The sequence below is a fragment of the Seriola dumerili genome, unplaced genomic scaffold (assembly GCF_002260705.1).
Source record: "Seriola dumerili isolate Sdu_G_001 unplaced genomic scaffold, Sdu_1.0 BDQW01000047.1, whole genome shotgun sequence".
Classification (NCBI taxonomy): domain Eukaryota; kingdom Metazoa; phylum Chordata; class Actinopteri; order Carangiformes; family Carangidae; genus Seriola; species Seriola dumerili.
In genome coordinates this window covers 284,510-306,756 of record NW_019174302.1, presented here as the reverse complement: position 1 = coordinate 306,756, position 22,247 = coordinate 284,510, and the positions used below count along the sequence as shown (strand labels likewise).

Genomic DNA, 22,247 nt, shown 5'->3' with positions numbered 1-22,247 from the left:
AGCTGGCTGCAAGTCCTGGAACAACACCAGTGTGTTTGCTGGTCTCTATGTATTGTTAGGGTGTATTAGGTCATGTTGTCTGTTTCGTGTGTGCAGGCTGTACTGCAGATAACCGTGAGCTCTTGTCTGTGTGTACTCTGTGTAACCCAGGTGGTGTTAAGCCCTGTGCGCTGAACTGCTTGGCAGAGGGCTATAACTTCTACACAGAGCGCTCTCCTGCAGTCATAGATGGCACCCGGTGTCAGGCTGACTCTCTGGACATCTGCATCAATGGAGAGTGTAAGGTAAGGTCATATATGATCCGTATGGTCGTTTACAAGCCTAAACCCACATCATTCATTCTCTTATATCAAGCTCTTGAAGCTAAAACTACTTATTTTTTTTTATTACCAGTTTGATTCCTGCTGCTGCAGCCATCAGCTGAAACAGTTAGCAGCTAACAGAAATTGAATCAAGCAACTATTTTGATGATGCATTCACTGTTTAGGGGATTTTTCAAGTTTGAGCTTCTCAGTTTGTAGAACCTTCTGCTTTTCTTTGTCTTTCATGATGGTAAACTGAACTACTTTGAACAAAACAACATATGTGAAGATGACTTTGAGTTTTAATTTTTTTTTTTATTTTAAGATAATAAATGTTAATTGCTGCCCTACATTATACGACTCGGATCACTGCGATATCAGAATGCAGAAACATTTGTTAAAATACGTCTAACGGGCCAATAACTAAGTAGCAGTTGGTTGTGCTCACTTTTGTTTTTAACTCCCAAATAAAAATGGTTTAGATCATGTGGCTAAACTGTTGGTTTGTTTACAAGCAGCCTGAAGGCTTGTGTTCCTTACAAGTACAATGTTATCATATCTGATGCAACTAATGCCTGGAGCTACCAAAATAAAACCCAAGTCGGACAGTAATGGACCGTTTCTCCTTGTAGCCACCAGCCTGTCGTGGTAGAAGTAATAGTAGTAGAGATTCAATGATGATGTTTTGGTTTATAAAGTTATAAAATATTTGTAAACTTTTAATTCTGTTGGACGAGAAAAATCCTAACAGAAGGCCCACTTATTGGCTTTTTGTGGGGCTTTCAACCGCATGTCACGGTCTTCCTCAGCGGACGGAGCTACGATGCAGTTATCACGTGACCGAAGTTCCGTTTCCCAGGTCACATGATGACAGCTGAGCCAAGTCTGCCCGCTGAGGAAGACTGTGAGATATGGTTGAAAGCTCTGGGGAAAAAAAGCTGGTAGAGTCGTATCTCAGACAACTGTTGCTGTAACTTTTTTTAATTTTTTATTAGTATCTTCTTCATTCGTTCTCTAATTCTAAAACAGAATGAAGCATCTCCTGCCCTGAAGCAACAAGCGTAGGACAGACTCGTCACTGGGCTCTTGTGATTGTTTGTGACTTATATTTTTGTCTGTGACATTTTCGCTCTACATTAGCTGACCTGGAGAGAGTTTCCTCGGCCTCCGTGCCTCGTAAACACGGCTGCACAGAACCGCACCATTCTCCGGTGAAGAACAATCGGACCTTTGAGTCGCTGATTGTGGCTGATAGTGATCGAATGACGGGCATTGGTCTGTCTGACTCTTATCAGGGCTCTGCAGCCTCGACCAGGATTGTTTTGTGATAAATAAAACACAAAAATCATTGTTTTGATTGAATAATGATTTATATATATTTGAAAAGGCCGATTTAATAACAAGGCAAAATAACATTTTATTGAAAGGAGTTGGCAGTTGGTGCTGTCTCTGTTTTCATGAGCATAAATCACTTTGTACAGTGTGTGTGTGTGTGTGTGTGTGTGTGTGTGTGTGTGTGTGTGTGTGTGTGTGTGGAGATGATTTTTTTTTTGTGTGTGTGTATTTTCTGAGATGCAGCTGAAATAACTTTTTGGTTCCTCGCTTTAAGTATTTGCTTTGACTTCCACCTGACCGTACAATTTGATTCCTGTTTGGCATGAAAATGTTGTGTCTGTGCCCACAACATTACTCTGATTCTAATATAAAAACACAACATGGTGTGTGTTTTAATGGGAAGAGAGCTCTAAGAGGTGGAATATTCCCTACCAAAGGAGCATTACAGGTTTATTTCCAGTCTGAGTCCAGCACGTCGTTTTATTTCAGAGGCTGGCTTCTCTGGGTTCGCTGCCACACCGTGATAAATCTCTGGAACACTGTCTGCTTGGAAAGCTGTCAGAAACACTCAAAACTGCTATGTTGTGCACATGTGCCGGAGAGACAGAGAGAGAGAGAGAGAGAGAGACGGACTTGAAATGAGAGAGAGAGAGAGAGAGGAGAGATAGAACCGGGGGAGGTCCAGAGGAGGAGTGGACGTGTCAGTGACAACAGTAATCCTCCCGGTTGTATTGTCACACAGTATTAAGTTGATAAAGTTGTTATCAGACAGTTCAGACTGGAGCTGTGTCTGACATCTCTCCCTGTTTACTCTACACTACATCCATCCGCTTTACTCAGTCGTATGCGATCAATCCGTTCATTGTTTGGTCCATAAATCATATTTTCCCAGAGTCCTTGTTGATGTTAATAAATGTCTTGTTTTGTCTGAGGATCTTTTCACTTTGCCACATTATCAGATTAGTTACAGATCAGTTCTCGATCGACTAATTGATTAATCAGCTAACTGTTGCAGCTCTAATATGCGTGCCTTATAAAATCCACACAGTTGAAAAGAAAAAAAGGAGGCGTCTCCATGGTTTGTACACTTCCGCCTCCTGACAATCCCCACAATGCAATGGGCTCTGTTGCATTGTGGGATTGTTTTGACTCTACACCCGGTGGAGATGATGCAACATGATGATGATTTGTCAGTGTCTGAAAGCTCAATGTCCTGCTCACTGCAGAGTGAATGATTTAATGTCTGTTACTATTCAAGTGTCCCGTTGTTGTTTAAACTTAAAAACATAACGTACATTCAGCCCAGACATAGAAACACTGTAAAATTCAATAAGTGTACAACATAAACATACTCCAAGTAAACGTATAGTAGTTTTGATTTTAAATGTACTAAAACATTACGAGTGAACTTGCTGAGGATCTGATGCTGAAGAAGAACTCGGCTTCAGTCTGTGACAGACATTACCAATCAAGCAGCGATGAAGCAATCACTACAAATTGAGCACAGATAAAGTTTTAATGGACTCCATACGGCCTCCATTTTGAAATGTATTTGAAGGCCAACAATTTTATATCTGTTACACTGGCAAGTTTAAACACTTGGAGTCCATCATTTTTTATGAGCTTTCCTATGATTACATGTAAAAACCTGCTCGTTAACCAGCAATTACAGCTGTAAGTGTTTGTATGAGTGCAGTTGTGTTCAGGATAAGACTGATGTTATTATTAGCTGACGTCATGACGGTATTTGTGTCATGGTATTTGTTAACAACAAGAAAAATATAGAATAACGACAGATGAATCCTTACAAATTCCACACTTGTAGTACATTAAAACACCGATAAGTAAGTAAAGAACTTCAGTAAATGTACTTTACTTTCTGATTATATATCTGATAGCTTTTCTTTTTGTTTTTTAAAGGAACAGGTTTCATGGTATTTCAAGTAATAGTACATTATATTTTGGGAAATATGCTGATTTGCCTTCTACCACAACACCACTCTCATGTCTGCTTAGCATAGCTTAGCATAAAGACTGGAAACAGGGGGAAACAGCTAGCCACCTACCAGCACCCATAAGGCTCAGTACACACATAACTGTATAATTTATTTATTTAATCCATGTAGAAATCTGACTTTAGGAGATTTGCAATATAAAGTCATATTTATTTCCAAATCTGGAATCCATTTTTTCCAGCCTTCAATTAAAACAATGCTTCACTCTCTTTCTCAAGCACGTGGGCTGCGACAACATCCTGGGATCCGACGCTAAAGAAGATCGATGCCGTGTGTGCGGAGGGGACGGCAGCACCTGCGAGGCCACCGAGGGGCTCTTCAACGAGTCTTTACCCAGAGGAGGTAAAACACATCTGACTGCGGACGCGCTTGTTTTGGGACGAGAGGCTTTTAAATGGCTTTCCGTTAGATCTGCGCTGACGTGTTGTACAGCAGCTTTCAGGCCTCTTTGATTCACTCGGTGTGAAAAAGGGAGAAGCAGAGAGCGTGTTTTGGTTTGATGACCACATGTGACAAACTTCAAGTCACCGGAGATGACCGTGAAAAAAAAAAACAAAATAACTCACTGTCCTTTTTGGCAAAGCGACTTTTGTCCAAAATCCAACACATCCCTGAAGCCAGGGAGATCATCTTTCATGGACATGTGCCTTTTTCACCTTTGTCACTCACCAACAGAGCATATGTTTTTGGCTGTTTAGAATTATGTTGTCAGAATATGGATCAAAACATAATATTTTTCCCATTAATTACATCATGGAGTGAAGAAATCGGGAGTAGAGATAGGGGCCAGGCGTTGGCTGTAGCCTGAGGTCGTCTATAGAGACCAGGAGAGAGAAAACTCTTCTCCTTCTATGGTATGGCAAGTAAACCATCTAAAAATACTGTGTGTGCATGTGTGTCTGGACATAAAAAAAAAAAGAAAAAAGGAGGGGATTGTTTTGTCCTCCTGCTTTGTCCTTTTTCGGCGATTTGGAATTTATTCTATAGGTACTCCTACCGAATATGATATGTGACTTTCTGTCTCCTCTGTGATGTGAAATACGTCAGAATTGGAGGGAGGGGGAGAAATACCACTTTAATGAGGAGTGTCCTTGTCTTCCAGGCTACATGGAGGTGGTTCAGATCCCAAAAGGATCAGTTCACATCGAGATTAAAGAAGTTGCCATGTCCAAGAATTATATTGGTGAGTGATGGCCTCGAAAATGAGTAAGTCACATTGATAATTAGACTAAAAATGCACTATTCTTTTTGGCCCTTCTTGTTATTAGCCACGTCATTGGCAGGGCTCTAGGGATGTCAGTGTTGGTCTGCTGAAATATCTGACTTTGATTATCTCCTGACTTTTCATCTAGAGCCACTAACAGGTTGATATTTTTGTTTTTCAGTGAGTTTTTTTACTTCACAGATTACCGTGAAATTTGGTAAAATTATTCATGTCTCCCAGAAGGATCCCCCTGACTATTGGTACAGACAATCATGGTTCCCAGAGGATGAATCCTAAACACTTTGGTGACCCTCTTACTTTTTCCTCTAGCGCCACCATGAGATTGATATTTTTGTTTTGCAGTAACGATGGATCACCATGACGTTTTGGTACAGATATTCATGGTTCCCAGAGGATAAATCCTAATGACTTTAGTGATCCCCTGACGTTTCCTGTAGTGCTGTAAACAGAACACAAAAATAAAATATCTCAGCATCTACTGGATGGATTGATGCACAATGCATCATTTGTGTTCCCCCGAGGAATGAATCCTAATGACATTTTTCACTCCCTTAACTTTCTCTCTTGTGCCATCATGAGATCATGGTATTTGTGGTTTTGAAAGAGGATGATTGTCTGCTTTGGTTAATGACCTAATACTGCATCTGCAAAAACGAACGACTTTGACTCGAGCGCTAATTATCAGTTGTTAATTAGCTCTAAACTACAGTCGGTGAGCATACTAGCATGTTAGCATGGTAAGGTAGCAGTTAGCTCAAAACACCACCGCGTCTAGGTAAAGTGCAGCTGCACAGAGCCAGCTAGCATGTCTGTAGACAGTTTATCTTGTTTCATTATCTCTCCATCAGTCTCAGCAGACCCTGTAATTCACTACAGTGTTATGAATTGGCAATTTGCGACATCAAGCTGTTTCATATTATGTGTTCTGTTCTGTCAACCACATATCCAGGGATTTCCTTGTGTCTTTGTCAAGAGCAAATTAGAAAGTGCCATCATTTAATCTCTAATGTGAAGCCATAAGAAGGAGAAATTTTTTTTTTTAAAAACCCCTCACTGGATCTTTGCATGTGTGATATCGTCTTGGCAACGAACTCGTCCGTTCCATTCCAGACTAAACAAAAACTGTTTGCACCACTGGCAGCGTCAGAACCAAAACAATCAAACAACCGGATTCAATTAAGCCCGGTTCTGTGTCTTTTCATTAAGTAGAGACAGACATGTGACAGCGTGTTGAATTTATAGCGGATGGTGTTGATGGAGGGCTTAAGTTACACTTTGAACCGGAGAGCTGCATCAGATTTATAGGGCCTTGGTGACAGCTGCCTGGTCCACCAGGATTATGGAGGATATGATGTCTATATATCAAAGTTTAAAGAGTGCAATTTTGGCTGTTGTGTCGGGCTAGATTTTCCCTTCCAAGCAATTTGTAACTTTATTATGAATTTCATCTGTGACCCCATTGATAAAGATAATATTTTGCTTTTGTAGCATCGTCTGAGTCCGTGCTATTTGGGTCAGCAAAGTTTGCATTTTTAAAAATGTTTTATTAAAGCAAAAACTAAGTGGGTTAATGCAAAGATAGTACTTGTGAAGACTTTTGTAAACTGCACTTTTCAAAAATAACAAAGTCACAGATGCTCACAGGTGCCAGATGTGCAAGAAAATTAATTTATTGAGAAGAGAATTGAGGTGCGTTAAAAGTCGAGTGAACTGTTGTTCATCTAATCTGCGTAAATGCAGCAGAGGGGGAATCTGGAGAGCGCGAGCCAGAGAGACAGAATAGCAAGAGGTTGGATCATTTCTCCTCAATTTGGCCCCACGTCAATGCAGAGAAAGTGGATATTTTCAGATCTGTTGTGCTTGGAGACCAACTTTTGTTTTGACAACCAGACGGAGCGGTATTCACGAGGTTCGTCCAGGCTTTCACCTGAAGTGTGTTTTCTTTCTCTTCCTAAATTAGACGTATGTACGTGTTGGTGCACGTGACTGTCTTCATTTTACGGTGTGTTTCTGCCCAGTCTGTTGGGGGGTGGGGGGGTGAAGATGAACGACGGCTGTGACATCACGTCAAATGATTGTCTCAGCTTCCGTTCCTGTCTGCTTCTGATTTCGTCTTCCTGACGGTTGTTTCTCGGTCTCTGTGATTACGTAGCTTTGAAGTCTGAGGAGGACGATTATTACATCAATGGAGCGTGGACCATTGACTGGCCCAGGAAGTTCGACATCGCAGGTACGGCCTTCCACTACAAGAGACCCTCTGATGAACCGGAGTCTTTAGAGGCGTTGGGAGCTACCACTGAAAACCTGGTTGTCATGGTAATACAACATTTCATTGTCCCTAAACACAGAGATGTCTTCTGGATGATTTAATGTTTATATAGGTTAATGTTAATTATTTCAACTTTGCCTCTTAGAAATCACAGAAATTAGAAATCGACGTGGCTGCTGACTCCAACGCCAACGCCGCTATGTCGATGTCAGAGGCGCGAATGTTTTGTCGGGATGTAAACGGTGTAGAATTGACCCAGTGACCTGATTTAAGCTGCTCAATGTTTTTGTTTTTATCGGGTTTCTCCAAAAACATAAGTTTGATTTTCTGCTGTTAGCAGCACATGCAACAAAACGTTCAAGCTCAGCGATCGGATGTTTTCATCCTTAAAAGTCGTAGTTGACTTCTGTCCTTAAAGGTATCCTGCGGTGTTTTCTTGTAAGTAAACAAAGTCATGTTCATAACGTAGTATGTTTACATGTTTTAACATATTTTAAAACCTACATTTTTACTTCATATGAATTTGCGTTGTCGTGAGATACAAACAAACTGCGGCTCAGCTCATACAAACATTGTTCTACTAGTGGACAAAATCTTCACATGGTACCTTTAAGTTTTTGTGCACACAGGCTCGTCCCTTTGACTTTGGACTTCGCTCATCTTTTGTATCGATGGTTGAGATGTTAGTTTCATCTCTGTGCTACCAGCAGTAACACTGTCTATCAGAGGAACATCTGAAATAACCCCTCTCACTTTGCAGCTCTGTATTGAGTCGTCTCCACTTCATGCTGTTGGTCTGCGTCAGTCCACTGAAACCCACACATCTGGGTGCTGACCTTAGATGACCCTCAGCCAGTGGTTTGGAGGTTGAAAGCTATTTATATGAAGATATTGAAAAGAAAACATTTTGGTTGAGTGGAAACATAATGTCACTTGATTTAGTGAGTGTCTGTATCATTGTATGGGAAGTCTGCGCGTGCATGCGTTTATGTTTTTTAATGGGTTTCAGCACATGATTGTGTGTTATGTGAGGCAACTGTACAATTCCTTGCCATAATATTCGGTGGTTTCTGCCTTGACATGAATGTTGAACATACCAGACCACACAGCACCATTGGAATAGACAAGCAACTGACCGCTCGACCGCTAGCCATTTCTTTGCGGCTTTGCAAAGCTTTGCTTAACTTCCTCAGTTTCTGCATCCAGCAGACTGATATAAACCCACCGCTGATCTGGACTGTTCACACTGCTAGGATCAATACTGTAATGTTACCAATGGATCATGTGAAAGGGGTCTGATTCTGAACTTCCCCCCTCATGTTTAGCATCCTTCAGCTCATGGTTACGGTTTTGTACAACTGTAGTGTTTTTTGTTTTGTTAGCAGCTAGCTAGCAGCTTAAAGAGCCAGATGTTTCTCTTAGGAGTCGGTGGAGACCAAAACAGAGCTAAGGCGAGTGAATTATGGGGCTTTTATCGGTCAGGTGGACACGAACACAACTCTAACCTTAACTAGTTAGTGATAAGTCAGTGTGAGTCCACTCTGCATGACCAGCCATGCTACTTCTCCTCCTCCTCCTCCTCTCCTCACCTTTTTATTTGCTGCGCTCCTTGTTTCAGGTCCTCCTTCAGGAACAGAACATGGGAATACGCTACAAGTTCAACGTGCCCATCCAGCGCACAGGAAGCGGCGACAACGAGGTGGGCTTCTCCTGGCACCACCTGCCCTGGTCCGATTGCTCGGCCACCTGCGCCGGAGGTAAGTCAGCGCCGGAAGCCTCGTCTGTTTCTGTTGCACTCCACAAAGGCAGCTCACTTTACAATCTTTCATGCATTAAATTATTCTATATTAATATTAAGGTGCCAAATTGGCATTTTGATCTCTTTTTTTTTTGTTTATTTTTTAATCGATTGTCACATTATACAGAATTTATTCTAAGCAGAGAACCGTTTAACTGCAAAGCGTATTTTTCTTGTGAGAGAAGGATTCTGTCTTCTCAGTGTCGACCTTCTGCTGAGCTCCGGTGGCCTGTTTGCCTTTTGAAAAAGAGCACTCCAAGCATTTTGGTGTTGAATACCATAACACGTTGTGGGTGTTTAAATTCTTTTTGAATATTTCTAACCTTCTCAAATATTTAATACTTCATATCTTGTGTGTGTGTGTGTCATTCTGTAAATCTTCCCCAACCAATAATTCCACAAATGCTGAAGAGCAGTGTGTGGAAACCCAGTATCATAATTTGAGATGGGTTTCCAAAATCATTACTTTATAGCCCGGAGATTCAGCCCTCTAATAAATTCAATATGTATATTTTCCATATTTTAGCCAGAGTAATGAATATGGTGTAATTTCTGTGAATGAGCTGCTCTGCATAGCTTCTGGTTTACCAGCGCTGCACACAGATACGGCCGCTCTTCCAGAGCGCTTGTCCTACAAAGTCAAACATTCAAAATCTGAAACCGCAGCGAAATGTTGACCATGGCCTCAAGAATGACTAAACCAAACCTTTTAGCCCAAAAGCAATGGGTTTCATGTAACAATAAATAGTGTTTCTTCCCAGTTGTCAAGCGTGGCCTGGACGGGTTTGTAATATTTTGTAAAAGCATGACTGAATAAGCATGTGGGTTTTTCTGAGGAAGGATTTCCAAGTCCAGAGCAGAAGTTTGAAGCTATGCCTTAGATGGGGAAGCACACACGGCCTTCCAGCGTCATAAACATGCCTTTGCATTGTTGATCCAAATGATCTAATTTGTGTCTACGGTGTGTCTCCGAGCCGCACGGAGCTTTAAATCAGAAAAATGTTATTTAATCGTTCACCCATTCGATACAGCTAGCTCAGCTAATCATGAAGTGTTGTTTAATATATCACCACGCTAATAAAATCCATGAAAAACACCTTTTGACAGCCTTACAACTGAAACTCTTTTTCCCCTGTATTTCACTTCAAGCACAGATGGGTAGATTTTCTATACTCACACACACACACACACACACACACACACACACACACACACACACACACACACACACACACACACACACACACACACACATCCATATCTCATTTCAGCTGCCAGACAAGTCTGCTGTGGGATATGTCCCACGAGGGTCCAAACAGACCCTTTCTGAGTTGGTATGGCACACACACACACACACACACACACACACACGCACGCACACACACACACACACGCACACACACACAGTGGGAGGTGTGACACCGATACGGTAGCCCTCACTCTCTCCATCAGAAGCCAAAGTAAAGAGCTCTCCGCTCTGTAAAAGTGATTTGCCAAGATATCCTGCAAAGAATCAGGAATTTACATGTCTGGATTTACTACAGACTGAAAGCGATACCATCTCCGCTCAAACAGCGCTCGACACGGCGTCCGGCTTCCATGTTTCTGCGGGGGTTTAATGTGCGAGATCAGCTGAGCTCTGTGCGGCCTTATTGATCAGCCCCCCCCCCCCCACTCTCTGCAGGTTCCCAGAAGCAGGAGGTGGTGTGTAAGAGGCTGGACGACAACTCGGTGGTGCAGAACAGCTACTGTGACCCAGACAGCAAACCTCCAGAGAACCAGAGGGACTGCAACACTGAGCCGTGTCCCCCAGAGTACGTATCACTCAACCTCCATCACTGTGTCGGTATCAAGTGATGACTAAGTTCCCACAGCTCGTTTCCAAACATGTTAAATTTACAATGATATCAAACACAGAGAAGCAGCTGCTCGTCACGTTTAAGGAGAATTCTTGACACTTTCAGATGATATATGACTTAAATTAATAGATTACCATCATCACCTTCATTAATGGCCATCAGTTATTTTTACATTGATTAATTAATCACTCTTTCAAGTCCTGTTCTCCAGCTTCGTTCAGTGCTGTTGTATATATACTCAGCACCAGTGTGTGGATGTGATGGTGATTGTGGTGACGTGTTGTAAAGCACTTCGTTAATAAGACGAGAAAAGTTTCTGCAAGATTAAACCAAACCAGTGAAAGTTTGCAGCCTGTTAAAAAACCAAAACAGTGAGCGAAGAGACGCTAAAACGCCACGAGGAAAACTGCGTCAGGCGATGACTCCCCCCCCTGCGGGTTTGTCACCACCAGCGACACCCTCCACATCACACACACACACACACATTTGATCCATTGTTCATATAAAAAAAAATATTGAGTGTAGCAGCTTTAAGTTAACGCCTTCAAAAGAAAAACCCTCCATAAAAATGAGGCTGACTCGTGATATTAATTTGCCTTCAATGAGCCCTGGTTGTAAAATGTGTTTGGAAGAAAATAATGAAATAAAACGGCCGTGATTTATAATGGCATATGTTAACTATTTTCAATGTTTGCCTCGTGCCAAAAATAAGAGCCCTGAAAATAACCACCTGTGTTTGATTGTTTTGGCTCCTTCGCCCGATCCTCCAGGGGTAATATACACGTATACAGGTGGAATATGAACTTGTGTTTTGGTGGCCAAATGTCCGTAAAACCCCCTGCGCTGTGGCTGGAAGCGTGGCCAGACTCGCTTCAATCATGTCTGTAAAAAGAGGGATTAAATGCATCACGTTAATTAGTTTCAGACTGTCCGCGTATGAGAGCGAGTGTCGGTGTCTTTCAGCCGCGTCTCGGGCCAGAAAAACTGATAGTATCGTAAATCTACTGTATAAGTGGTAATTTGTTTTCATACATTCAGTCTTGGGTTATTTGTTTTCACATCTGTATTCAGTGGACACAGACTTGTGGTATCTCATTTGTTTTGATTAATACTTGAAGGCTGTGGCAGTGTGTGTGTGTGTGTGTGCGTGCGTGTGTGTGTGTGCGTGCATGCGTGTATTGAGTTACAGTGCACACATGGCATCTGTGTCTGTTAGGGAGGCAAACACCCCCGTCTGCAGCCTCAGGAAAAGGCCGGCTGAAGGAGACCGTGTAAACACGATTGTTTTAGAATAGAGTTTTATGGGCTGGAGTAATGAAAGCTAACACAGATGTTTGAACACGTTGTTAATTCTGTATACATTCTTCCAGATGATGTAATATCTCACAGGCTGGATGTGTTTGGGGAGGGGGGGGGGGCTGTTGTCTGGGCAGTTTTATGATATTAATTCTGAAGTGTGTGGGCAGGGGAGGGAGGGGGAGCGAACAGCACAGCACTGGGTCTGATTTTCTGGAGGCGGCCTGGCATGGCATGGCATGGCATGGCCACACAGTGGTCACCTGTCCGCCAGGTCATGAGAGTTCATTCATGTTGTAACGTTAAAGTTTCATTTCCACACGGAGAACCGGAGACTCGTACGTCACAAGGACTGAAACCAAGAGCTGATTCTTCGATTTCGTCGATTAACAGGAAACGTTGTGATAATCGATTCGTCGTCTCAGGCGCTTTTTAAGATAAAACAGTGAAAGAATGTCAAATATTCTCCTGAGTCTGCCTGTAAAACATAAGTGCTTCTCAGTCAAACCTGTAAATATCTTTGGTGGATGGTTGAACGAAATGAGACGTTTAAAGACGTCACGTTTGGCCTCTTCTTTACTACTGTTTATCATCTCGTAGACTAAACAATTAGATGTTACTATAATATTGTGTCTAGCTGCAGTAAACGAGGTTTTCTCTTACGCTGCAAATAGTTTCACTGCTAATAAAGTCCCGGTTTGACATTTTGTGAAATAGTCTTTATCAGCGGTGGCGTGTTTAACAGCTTCATACTTCAACATGAAAGTGGAGTCGAGCTTCTCGTCTAACTCGTGTCACGATGGTAAATAATTGTATTTCCCCAAAAAAGTTTCCACAGTGAAATGAACCTGCTTCCTTGTCAACGCCCCTTTTTTCATTTTACTTTGCACTTTATTGGTGTGTGTTCCCCAACAAATTTGCAGTTAATTACCACACACCGGCTGACATAAGGTGGACCTGGGGCTTTAGGGGTCACCTGAGGATTTGGGGCCCCCGCTCAGGGCGGGTGGTGTTTGAAATGTTTCCATATTAGTGCCGTTATGAAACTTTCGGTACCTGACTTTGAGAGGTATGAACGTGTTTTTCTTGAAAACTCCAAGAGGTAAAGATTATGAATTTGGCCTGATTCTCAGAACTGTGGACGTGTTTCAGCTCGTACCAAAAAAGTATTAAAGCTTTGACGCCCTTTGGTGATTGATCCTTGATAAAGTCACGCTTATGTGATTTTTACACTCCAATATTATCAATAGCTTGTTTGCAATCAAGTGTATCTGGAGTAACGACGCCAGCCTCCATTCTTTTAACTCGCGTCTCTCTCCTCCAGGTGGTTCATCGGCGACTGGTCGGAGTGTGGGAAGACGTGTGACGGCGGGATGAGGACGAGGACAGTCCTGTGCATCAGGAAGATTGGCCCTGCTGAGGAGGAGACGCTGGAGGACACCCACTGTCTGACCCACCGACCTATCGAACGCGAGTCCTGCAACAACCAGTCCTGCCCGCCAAAGTGGGTCACCCTGGATTGGTCCGAGGTACGGCGATAATCTGAAGCTGTTCTCTTTAGCTCATCATGCTGTCGAGATCTTCTTCTTCTTCTTCTTCTTACGTCTCCTCCTCCTCCTTCAGTGCACGCCGAAATGTGGCCCCGGCTACAAGCACCGCATCGCCTTGTGTAGGAGCAGCGACCTGACGAAGACCTTCCCGCCCGCCCACTGCCCGAGCCACAACAAACCTCCGGTCCGAATCCGCTGCAGTTTAGGACGCTGTCCTCCTCCTCGCTGGATCCCTGGTGAATGGGGACAGGTAGGACGGCACCTCCTCCACATCACGGCGCGGTGTCAGCGATCTGCCCAAACAACAGCGCGCCGGTTAATCCTTTAAAAGGACAGCTCGAATGTTTAAAAGACAAAAGATGCACAGATAGGTTCCATGTGTTGGTGGATGGTTAGTGTAATTTACACCTGGATGACATACAGGCCTGTGACGTGTGTGTGTGTGTGTGTGTGTGTGTGTGTGTGTGTGTGTGTGTGTGTGTGTGTGTGCGTGCGCATGCGTGTGTGCGTGCACGTAGAGGCCTGTGTTTGTGTGTGCGAGTCCAAGTGCTCCAGCAGGCCTGGAGTGTGTGATCAGTGGCAGTAATATCCTCCTGGCTGTTTGAAGTTTATCTCTGCCTCAGCCCAGGCCTCTCTATCACTTCCAGGAACACGATTTAGAGGAAGACCGAGGAGGAGGAGCATTCACCGGGTTCACCCTGACATGACTTAGTGCGCACAGCAACGCTCTGCAACACAGCTGACTCATGTTAGTGAGCGGACGCCAGAGAAACGTGCGTCACAGAGAGTTGTATCCACAGAAAGTATGGCTTGTTATTTTGTAGGATTTGTTAATAATTTGGTGTAAAAGTGGAATTTTTAAACAGTTCGCTCTGATGTTTAGAAAGACGGCTGAGCGGATCACTCCACGATCCTGCGCGTGTGATGTCATGGTGTGGGCGCCGCCTGCGTTGTTCAGGTCACAGGTCAGAGGTCAAGAGTCAGGCAGTCTAGGTCGCAGCCCTCTGCTTCTTCTTCTTCTTCTTCTGCTTCTTCTCATAACGGCCACATGTGCCGTCCGCAAACGGCAGTAACACGCTTTTACAATTCAATCAGTGCCAATAACGGTCGTAAACAAAGCAGAGCTGACTGATAACCTCAGCGTGCTCCATCAAAGAGCGGGCTGCTCGCCACGCTGAGCCGAGGTTAATACCTCGTAGAGCAACAGCTGGAGTCTGCTCTTACGCAGCACTTTCTCATGCACTGCAGACGTTTGTGTGTGTGTGTGTGTGTGTGCGTGCAGCCCTCTCCCTCTTTTTTCTTTTTTTCGGCTGTAATTAAAAGCTTCGCCCTCGCTGCTCCGGCCCCTCGCTGCTCCGGCCCTCCAAGCGTCAGAAAGGGGAGATTGTAGCCAGCTACAGAACGCCCGGTCTCCCAGGCCAAAAGGTCACCGGTTCAAATCCCACTTAAGTCACACCATTGACGTACACCATCTGTCATGGCTGGCAGCGGGCCCTAATAAAGACTCTCTAATTGGGAAGGGATGACATGCGGGGCCCACTGATCTGAGGCAGCCACAGAGGATCAGTGAAGGTGACAGAAAGCCTGGTAGTTCTCTCGTCAGCGGGAGGCGGCCGTTTGTTGATGGCCGGGCTCACATCACACACTCGTACATGGGCGCACACACACACACTCACACACACACACACACACACACACACACACACAGTGATGGCTGACGGGTGTGTGTGTTATTTCTCAGTGCTTCCAAAGTAGATTAATTTTGAAGATTTATTTGAGGCTTGTGTTTTGCCGAAGGTGTGTTGGCACCGTCTGCATTTGTTTTTGTGGTCTGTCTTTTTTCCTTTTTTTTTTTTACTCTTCTGGAAAGGAGTTTAATGGCCACCCATAGAACCAACCTAAGTTTTTATGTCACCTGGCGCATCGATGGAAGTCAGACAAAGATATGCAGGTGCACATCGGGTTCGACACAACAGCTTTTTCACACGTCGAAAAACATTTTCTCCTTTTGTTCTGTGGTCAAGGCGAATCCATCAAATCCAGTCTTTGCTTCCTTCTCTGAGAAAATGGAGCTGATGTGGACAATGTGCTGAAGAAGGCGTCTTTACAGACGTGTAATACTGTGAAGCTGTGATATGCAAATGAATTTAATAGAAATAGGAAGAGAGACGCACCTAAACAAGTTCTTGAAATGTTTCAAAACAGAAGTTGTACATAGAAAAAGGAACAGAGAAAGAAGGAAATAAAAGATATAGGGAGGACAATATAGAAACAAACACAACCAAGTTAACACAAAATAAAAGGTGTAAATTCAAGGAAACGCATTTTAAAGTCAAGCAGCACAAACACAAAACAAAACCGCCGAGCTGAGGTCATGTTCTGGCCCACGTGACCTTTGTTGAACACTTATCATGTCATATCGTCATATATCACGGGCACTTCTGAAGGTCAAGACGAGTCCAGCAACTGCAGGTCGGTCAGTGAAATGGACTCCCAGCCATTTGGCCTTAACTTGAGCCAGATGACATTAGGTCAGTCAAACCTTGGCCTGTTGAATACGTGAAAACTGAAAATAGGTTTAAAAATAGACAAACTGTGGATGTGACTTACATTTTTACACCGGTCCTGTTTATTCTATTTAACCGTAAAATCACTTCCTGTGTGATGAGTGCAGCACAGAGGGGGTTTCATTGCACCTGCTTGATACTTTTTTTTCTTTTTGTGGCTTTGCCTCTGGAGTTGTGGCACTTGTTACTTTATTATTCTGCTGATTTGGCCTGCTCACCTACACGGTCACGGTCCATGACACAGCTCATGGAGCCAATTAAGGTACTTTAAAAACCTGCTGCGCCTGATTGCTGCAACATTACCTCAGAGTCATAACTCAGTCAAATCTGAACACACACACACACACACACACACACATGATATACATATTTTTAGATTCAGTGTGACTTACAGTACCGGGGGATATCATCATCTATGATGCGCATATCAAATAAACATCCATAAATCTGCTTTGAAATCACGGAAAAAAAGATGCCTCCTCTAGCTCCAGAACTTGCCTGAGAAACGTCACATTTTTAGGTTTTTCTTCAGTATCAGAGAAATCCAGTGATCGCCATCTGTACACCCATGGGTGCACTGCAAACGGGAACTGCTAACAGCTAATTCGGCTAACTTTTAATGGTGGCACTTCGCCAAATATAAGCAAAAAAAAAAGGTGGGCTCAAGTTGTGGCCCACAGCATAACTCACTGATTCCATGGCAACATTATACTTCCTGTTTACATTCCCAAAGCCCCCAAATTATGGGAACTGTGGTTCAAAACTTAGAGCATTATTATCCCCCGAATGCAGCAGGGGTCTATTCCAAAGGCAATGAACAAATCATGTAGTCATTGTAATAAGACCTAGAAATGTTGACTATCCGTGCCCTTCATTTAAACAGTTCCAACAAAGGATTATAAAAAAAAAACACAGTCATAATAAATAATACGAAAGAAAATAAGAAGAATAAAAGAATAAAATGAAAATACAGGAAGGAAAAGAAAACTTAAATAGAATCAGAAAGTCTGGGCGCACCTCAATGAGAGATTCACATGAAACAAATGATGGACTGACGAGTGTGAGTCTCATATTTTCAAAGACGGTTATTCTTTCCATCCTAACGACACCATAAATAATGTCAATCCAGTCGTCAGTGGAAGGTATTCCAGGTTTTAGCCACTTTCTAGTAATGGCCTTTCTGCTTGCAGCGCTTAATAGATTTGGCCTTATTACTTCATCTGAGATGATTTACCCCCGTCTCCTTCAGCCATGTCTACTGGTTGCGGCTCAGCTCAGGAATTAGAGAGAAATTCCTACGGAGAAACGAGAGGTTTCTCTTTTCTTTTCTCTTTTGCACAAAAATGAGTCTTTCTGTGCAGAGAAAAAGCTTGTGGGCAACAGTCGACCTGGTTACTCCGAGTTGGGAAACACAGACGCTCATAAGGGGGGACAAAAGGGAAGGGGACTCTGGCTTCTTGCTGCCCTGATGATCGGTTGACTGGATCAAGTTGTGTCTGAATGTGTGTCGAGAAAAGATGGTCCTCATTTCCCTTGTTTCAGTTCAGTAGAAGATTGACTCCTGCACGTGCGATGAGTCTCACTTTGATGTTTTCTGTTACAGTGTTCGGCGCAGTGCGGCCTGGGCCAGCAGATGAGGACGGTCCAGTGTCTGTCCTACACCGGGCAGCCGTCTAACGAGTGCGCAGAGTCCCTCCGACCCACCAACATGCAGCAGTGCGAGAGCAAGTGCGATGCCACCCCCATCTCTAACGGCGACGGTAAGATGACGGAATGTATCGTGCACGTTCTGAGCCTGCCGTCACATGGGAACAGCGCCGGCTCGACCCGTCTGTGTGACGAGTTGTCTGCTTGCTACTTTTCATCACGCTCGGGAAGAAAATGTGGCGACGCGGGCCTCTGTTTAAACCCGCCGCTCCTTCTAACGCAGAGGCAGATGGTTTATGTGAATACCTATTGTACCGTATGTGCATTGCTTTCACACAAAGCCCCAACTGAAAAGGTTATAAACTGTCTCTATCTTCATCTTCACTGTTCTACTATGACCTAAACACGCTTGGATGACACACTCCTCTACACTTTGCCAGCTACATTAATCTTTCCAGTGAGGTTGGCTCCTGGTCAAAGCGAAACGGCTCAACCCTCCATATACACTTACACATGATGGATGGCTATTCAGATGCATAGAGAAGGGCCTTTCGATTAGGCTGAATGGAAAACGTGAGCAGCGTTTACAGGCTGGCTAATGGGATTAGCTGTAGGCTAATTGTTCCTTTACGGACAGCAGTGAGGCAATGTCTCGTTTCATTTGGCTCTGTGGAGGCAGGGGCCAAAGCCTAATAAGGGAAGACACTCTGATCGTGATAAGGCATTTAGAGCACTGCCTGTCCGGCATCCAGCAGGCAGTTTGTGTGTGTGTGTGTGTGTGTGAGTGTGCATCGTAGGGATGGCAGACAGCCCAGTTAGCGAACGAGGCCAGGATCTGTCTCAGTCTTAGCCTCTGCGTCCAAGTATAGTTGCAGAGTTTTACTCTGTCGAGTCCCGAGGGAGATGCACCAGCTCTGCTGCAGCAGGTTAACCCCAGGTTGTGCCTCTCATGTATTATCATTACATCTGAGTCGCAGCGCTGAGCATAGCGGATTCTCCAAACTAATACACACCTGGTGAAAAAAAAATATTCCATTTGGTGAACAATAAAAAAAATATTTTTAACCCATTTCCCAGGTTCCAAGTGTGTGTCCTAATCAGGGAAGCGAGAAGACGAATGTTCCGTTTCTTTTTGTAAAACACAAGCAAAATATTTATTATTACTTTATATTAGAAAGAAACATCTGTACGTACCGCAGAGTATCTGTCGGTCCTGGAATGTCTTAAAAACACAGAATTTAATTTCCTCAAAAAAAAAACAAAAAAAAAAGGTTGGCAGTAATGTTAGTTAGAAAATGTTTTCATATCCGATTGCAGGCTGTCAGGAGTCATTACAAACCTATAAACTAAAAGTGTTGTTTTGACATGGATTGTGCTGCAGGAGAATGTTCAATCCTCTTTTGTGGACAGTCAGCAAAAAGGGGGGAAAAAAAAAAGAAGAGACTCGACTCAGGAAACAGGTTTGAAGAAGAAGTTTAGAAGAGTCTTTGAGGTTTCTAGAAAAACCTCCAGATCACCAGGAAGTGTTGTTAAATGATCTTCTGCACTATGGCAACGTAGGATAGGCGTCACATAGACCTGAGACATGAGCGAGATGAAACTTGACTGTTTAAAACACTCGCATTCCTCCTGACTGCGATGCCTGAATGCCTGATGTGAAGGCAGCGTTTCCAGACTTAAGATTCAGGCTGCGCAATAAGAAAATGCAGCAGCGTGAGAGGCACAAAACTGGGGCTAGAAGCAAGTTCACCTCTCACTCATGACAAAACATGAGAACAGTTAATGTAAAACATGTTAAAATTAACCCAGCTCTCTTTTCTTTCTCTCTCTCTCTCTCTCCAGAATGCAAAGATGTAAACAAAGTGGCCTACTGCCCGCTGGTGCTGAAGTTCAAGTTCTGCAGCCGAGCGTACTTCAGACAGATGTGCTGCAAGACCTGCCAGGGGCACTGACCGCTGGAGCACGAGAGCGAGACGTAGCGAGAGAGAAAGAGAGAGAGAGAGAGAGAGAGAGAGAGAGAGAGAGAGAGAGGGAAAGACAAGGAAAAGATGGAGGGAAGCTGATACAGCAGCACTGAAAGGGAGAGAAGAAGAAAACAGGGCAGACTGGAAAACAAAACTCTGGACCGGTGGAAAACGGACGAAGAGATCTGCTGGAGAGAAGTAAGGATTTTCCCTGTTTGTCACACCTGATCCTCCTGCCCTCCATCATGGTGGAATCCAAACCACTGCTCAGCTCGTAACGCTGACACAAACTCTTTTTTTTTTTGTTTTGTTTTGTTTTTTTAAATTTTCACTTCTGTGAAGTGGAACTTGGAAGATTATTTGTTGGTGATGTTATTTTTATTATAATAATAATTATTGATATCATTGTTAGTCTTCCTCCGTGTTTGTTGTTTTTATGAATCCAAAGTGCTGGACACATCGCTCGCAGAGGATGTTACCCCGGAGACGGACAGACGGAGGGGCGGACTCCTCACCAGAAGAGGGGTGGTGGGGGGTGGGGATGGGGGTTGGGAGTTGAACGTGTCGGACTCCTGTCTTTGGGACGACTGTGATGGTGCTATTGGCAGGCAGACTTTTGGCTTCGGTGCACTTTTTTCCTGTAAATACTATTATTTACAATTTACCGCTCAAATACGACAGAGAAACCCCATCAGTGTACTGTATATTTATTGTACAATTCCAAACAGAGCTGAGATATTGTCCTCTCATCATGTTTTTTTGTCAGATAGTAGCCTACTGTCATGGAAGGGAATGTAATGTGATTGAATTTCAATGTCTCTGTGCTGGAATGAAAATATTACATACTGTAACATACGTTAAACCCTTATATACTGTAAGGATTTGTATATTATATTATAATGTTAATCCCGGACCAGAAAATATCACGTGGTTATAGGAAAATTTTTAGATAATTTTTTTCTTTCCCCAGATGTTGCCTTAGTTCCTGATACTCCAATGAAAGTTCACCCAGTGTCAGTCCAGAGTAGTGGTATGAAGATGTTGTCAGACGGTGCCTGGGCCACATGAAACACTGTTACCAAACTGGCCTTTTTCCAAACATCCTCTCGAGGAGCTTCAGTTCACTATTGAAGGATTCATTTTGAAGGAGCATATTCTACAAAGCAGCTTGTTCACTGGAACCGCAGTGCAGTCACTATTTCTTACTCTTGTCGACCAGGAAGTTGGTCAGCCGTCGTATTTTTGTGTTTCAGCAGCGGAGCGGAGACTGCAATGGTTTCAGTGCCGATAAGAGTGAAAGGAATAGTTTGGAAAATGTGCTCGTTCGCCTTTTTGCCAAGAGTTGGAGGAGAAGATCGATACCACTTTCATGTCTGTGCGCTAAATGTGAAGCTAGAGTCAGTTAGCTTAGCTTGGCATAAAGACTGGAAACGGGGGGGACAGCTAGCGTAGATCTGTCCAGAAGTTATAAAATCCTTCATGCAACACTGGCAGAAAGGAAAGAACAGGAAGAACACGTCCTATTCTGACTCATGCATTATGTTCATGGTTAGCCTTAGTGCTAACAGATAAACTGCCTTAATTAGCCTATTTTATTGTGCTATGCATTCGTAGCAGTTTGTTAGCAAGTGAAACCAGATACAAACAAACAGTGTAGCTCCAGTTTGTTAACCTTTTTTTTTCTCTCTTTACCATATGGGAGATTGTTAGTGTCAGAAATCTTTGATGATTTTAAACTCTGAATTACAAGACAGAGCCTGAAGTTAAAGGGGCTATTTGTAAGTTTTCTCTGCCAGGAGCTTCGGCCATTGTTGCATTTACAAGACAAGAGGTTGTAATACGTCCTCTGAGCAGCGCTACAGGAGGCTACAGTGAGTCGCCACCAGAAAGTGACGAGATGGGCCGGGGCTAGCTGGTTAGCATGCTAACTTAGCTGGCTAACTAACTACAAATAAAGATGTGATAGGGACAAGAGTTAACACTGGTGTTGCTTGCCATCTCTGGAGGCAGCTCTTGGTGAGTAAAGGAATGAAGTTTGATGCTGAACTTGCAACGTTTCTTCTAGACTGGTCAGCTGCTAATGCTAACGTTAGCTATGTAGTAAATTGTACATATAGCTCCTTTAATGGTTTTTCAGCTGCTCGTAATTGTTTAAACGATATGACATGAATATAGCAGAAGGCTCAACATGTTAAAATCTGTTCCTTACTACGTATAGAGATTTAAGTGTAAAAACTAGAGGTGGAAATTATGAATCACGTTGAGTTTGGTCATTTTCTAAAACAAGTAATGACATCACCACTCAAATGCATTTTAGTTTGTACGACACTCAGCATTTATAAAGTCATGACGTCATCATGGATCAAGCTGTTAATGTCGAGTTTAGTACCTTAGCTAGCCTAAACCGGCACAGTGTATAA

General features: G+C 43.3%; 1 protein-coding gene across 1 annotated transcript in view; it reads left to right on the top strand.

Moving 5' to 3' along the window:
* adamts6 (ADAM metallopeptidase with thrombospondin type 1 motif 6) overlaps positions 1 to 19,815 on the top strand; it is a 62,727-nt gene extending 42,912 nt beyond the window's left edge. The window contains exons 15-24 of the mRNA XM_022739874.1: positions 151 to 284; positions 3,871 to 3,994; positions 4,755 to 4,835; positions 7,030 to 7,193; positions 8,765 to 8,903; positions 10,629 to 10,758; positions 13,424 to 13,628; positions 13,723 to 13,899; positions 17,820 to 17,976; positions 19,706 to 19,815. Of these exons, the coding sequence (XP_022595595.1) occupies positions 151 to 284; positions 3,871 to 3,994; positions 4,755 to 4,835; positions 7,030 to 7,193; positions 8,765 to 8,903; positions 10,629 to 10,758; positions 13,424 to 13,628; positions 13,723 to 13,899; positions 17,820 to 17,976; positions 19,706 to 19,815 (1,421 nt within the window). The remainder of the gene's footprint in view (positions 1 to 150; positions 285 to 3,870; positions 3,995 to 4,754; positions 4,836 to 7,029; positions 7,194 to 8,764; positions 8,904 to 10,628; positions 10,759 to 13,423; positions 13,629 to 13,722; positions 13,900 to 17,819; positions 17,977 to 19,705) is intronic.
* Positions 19,816 to 22,247: the final 2,432 nt, after the last annotated feature.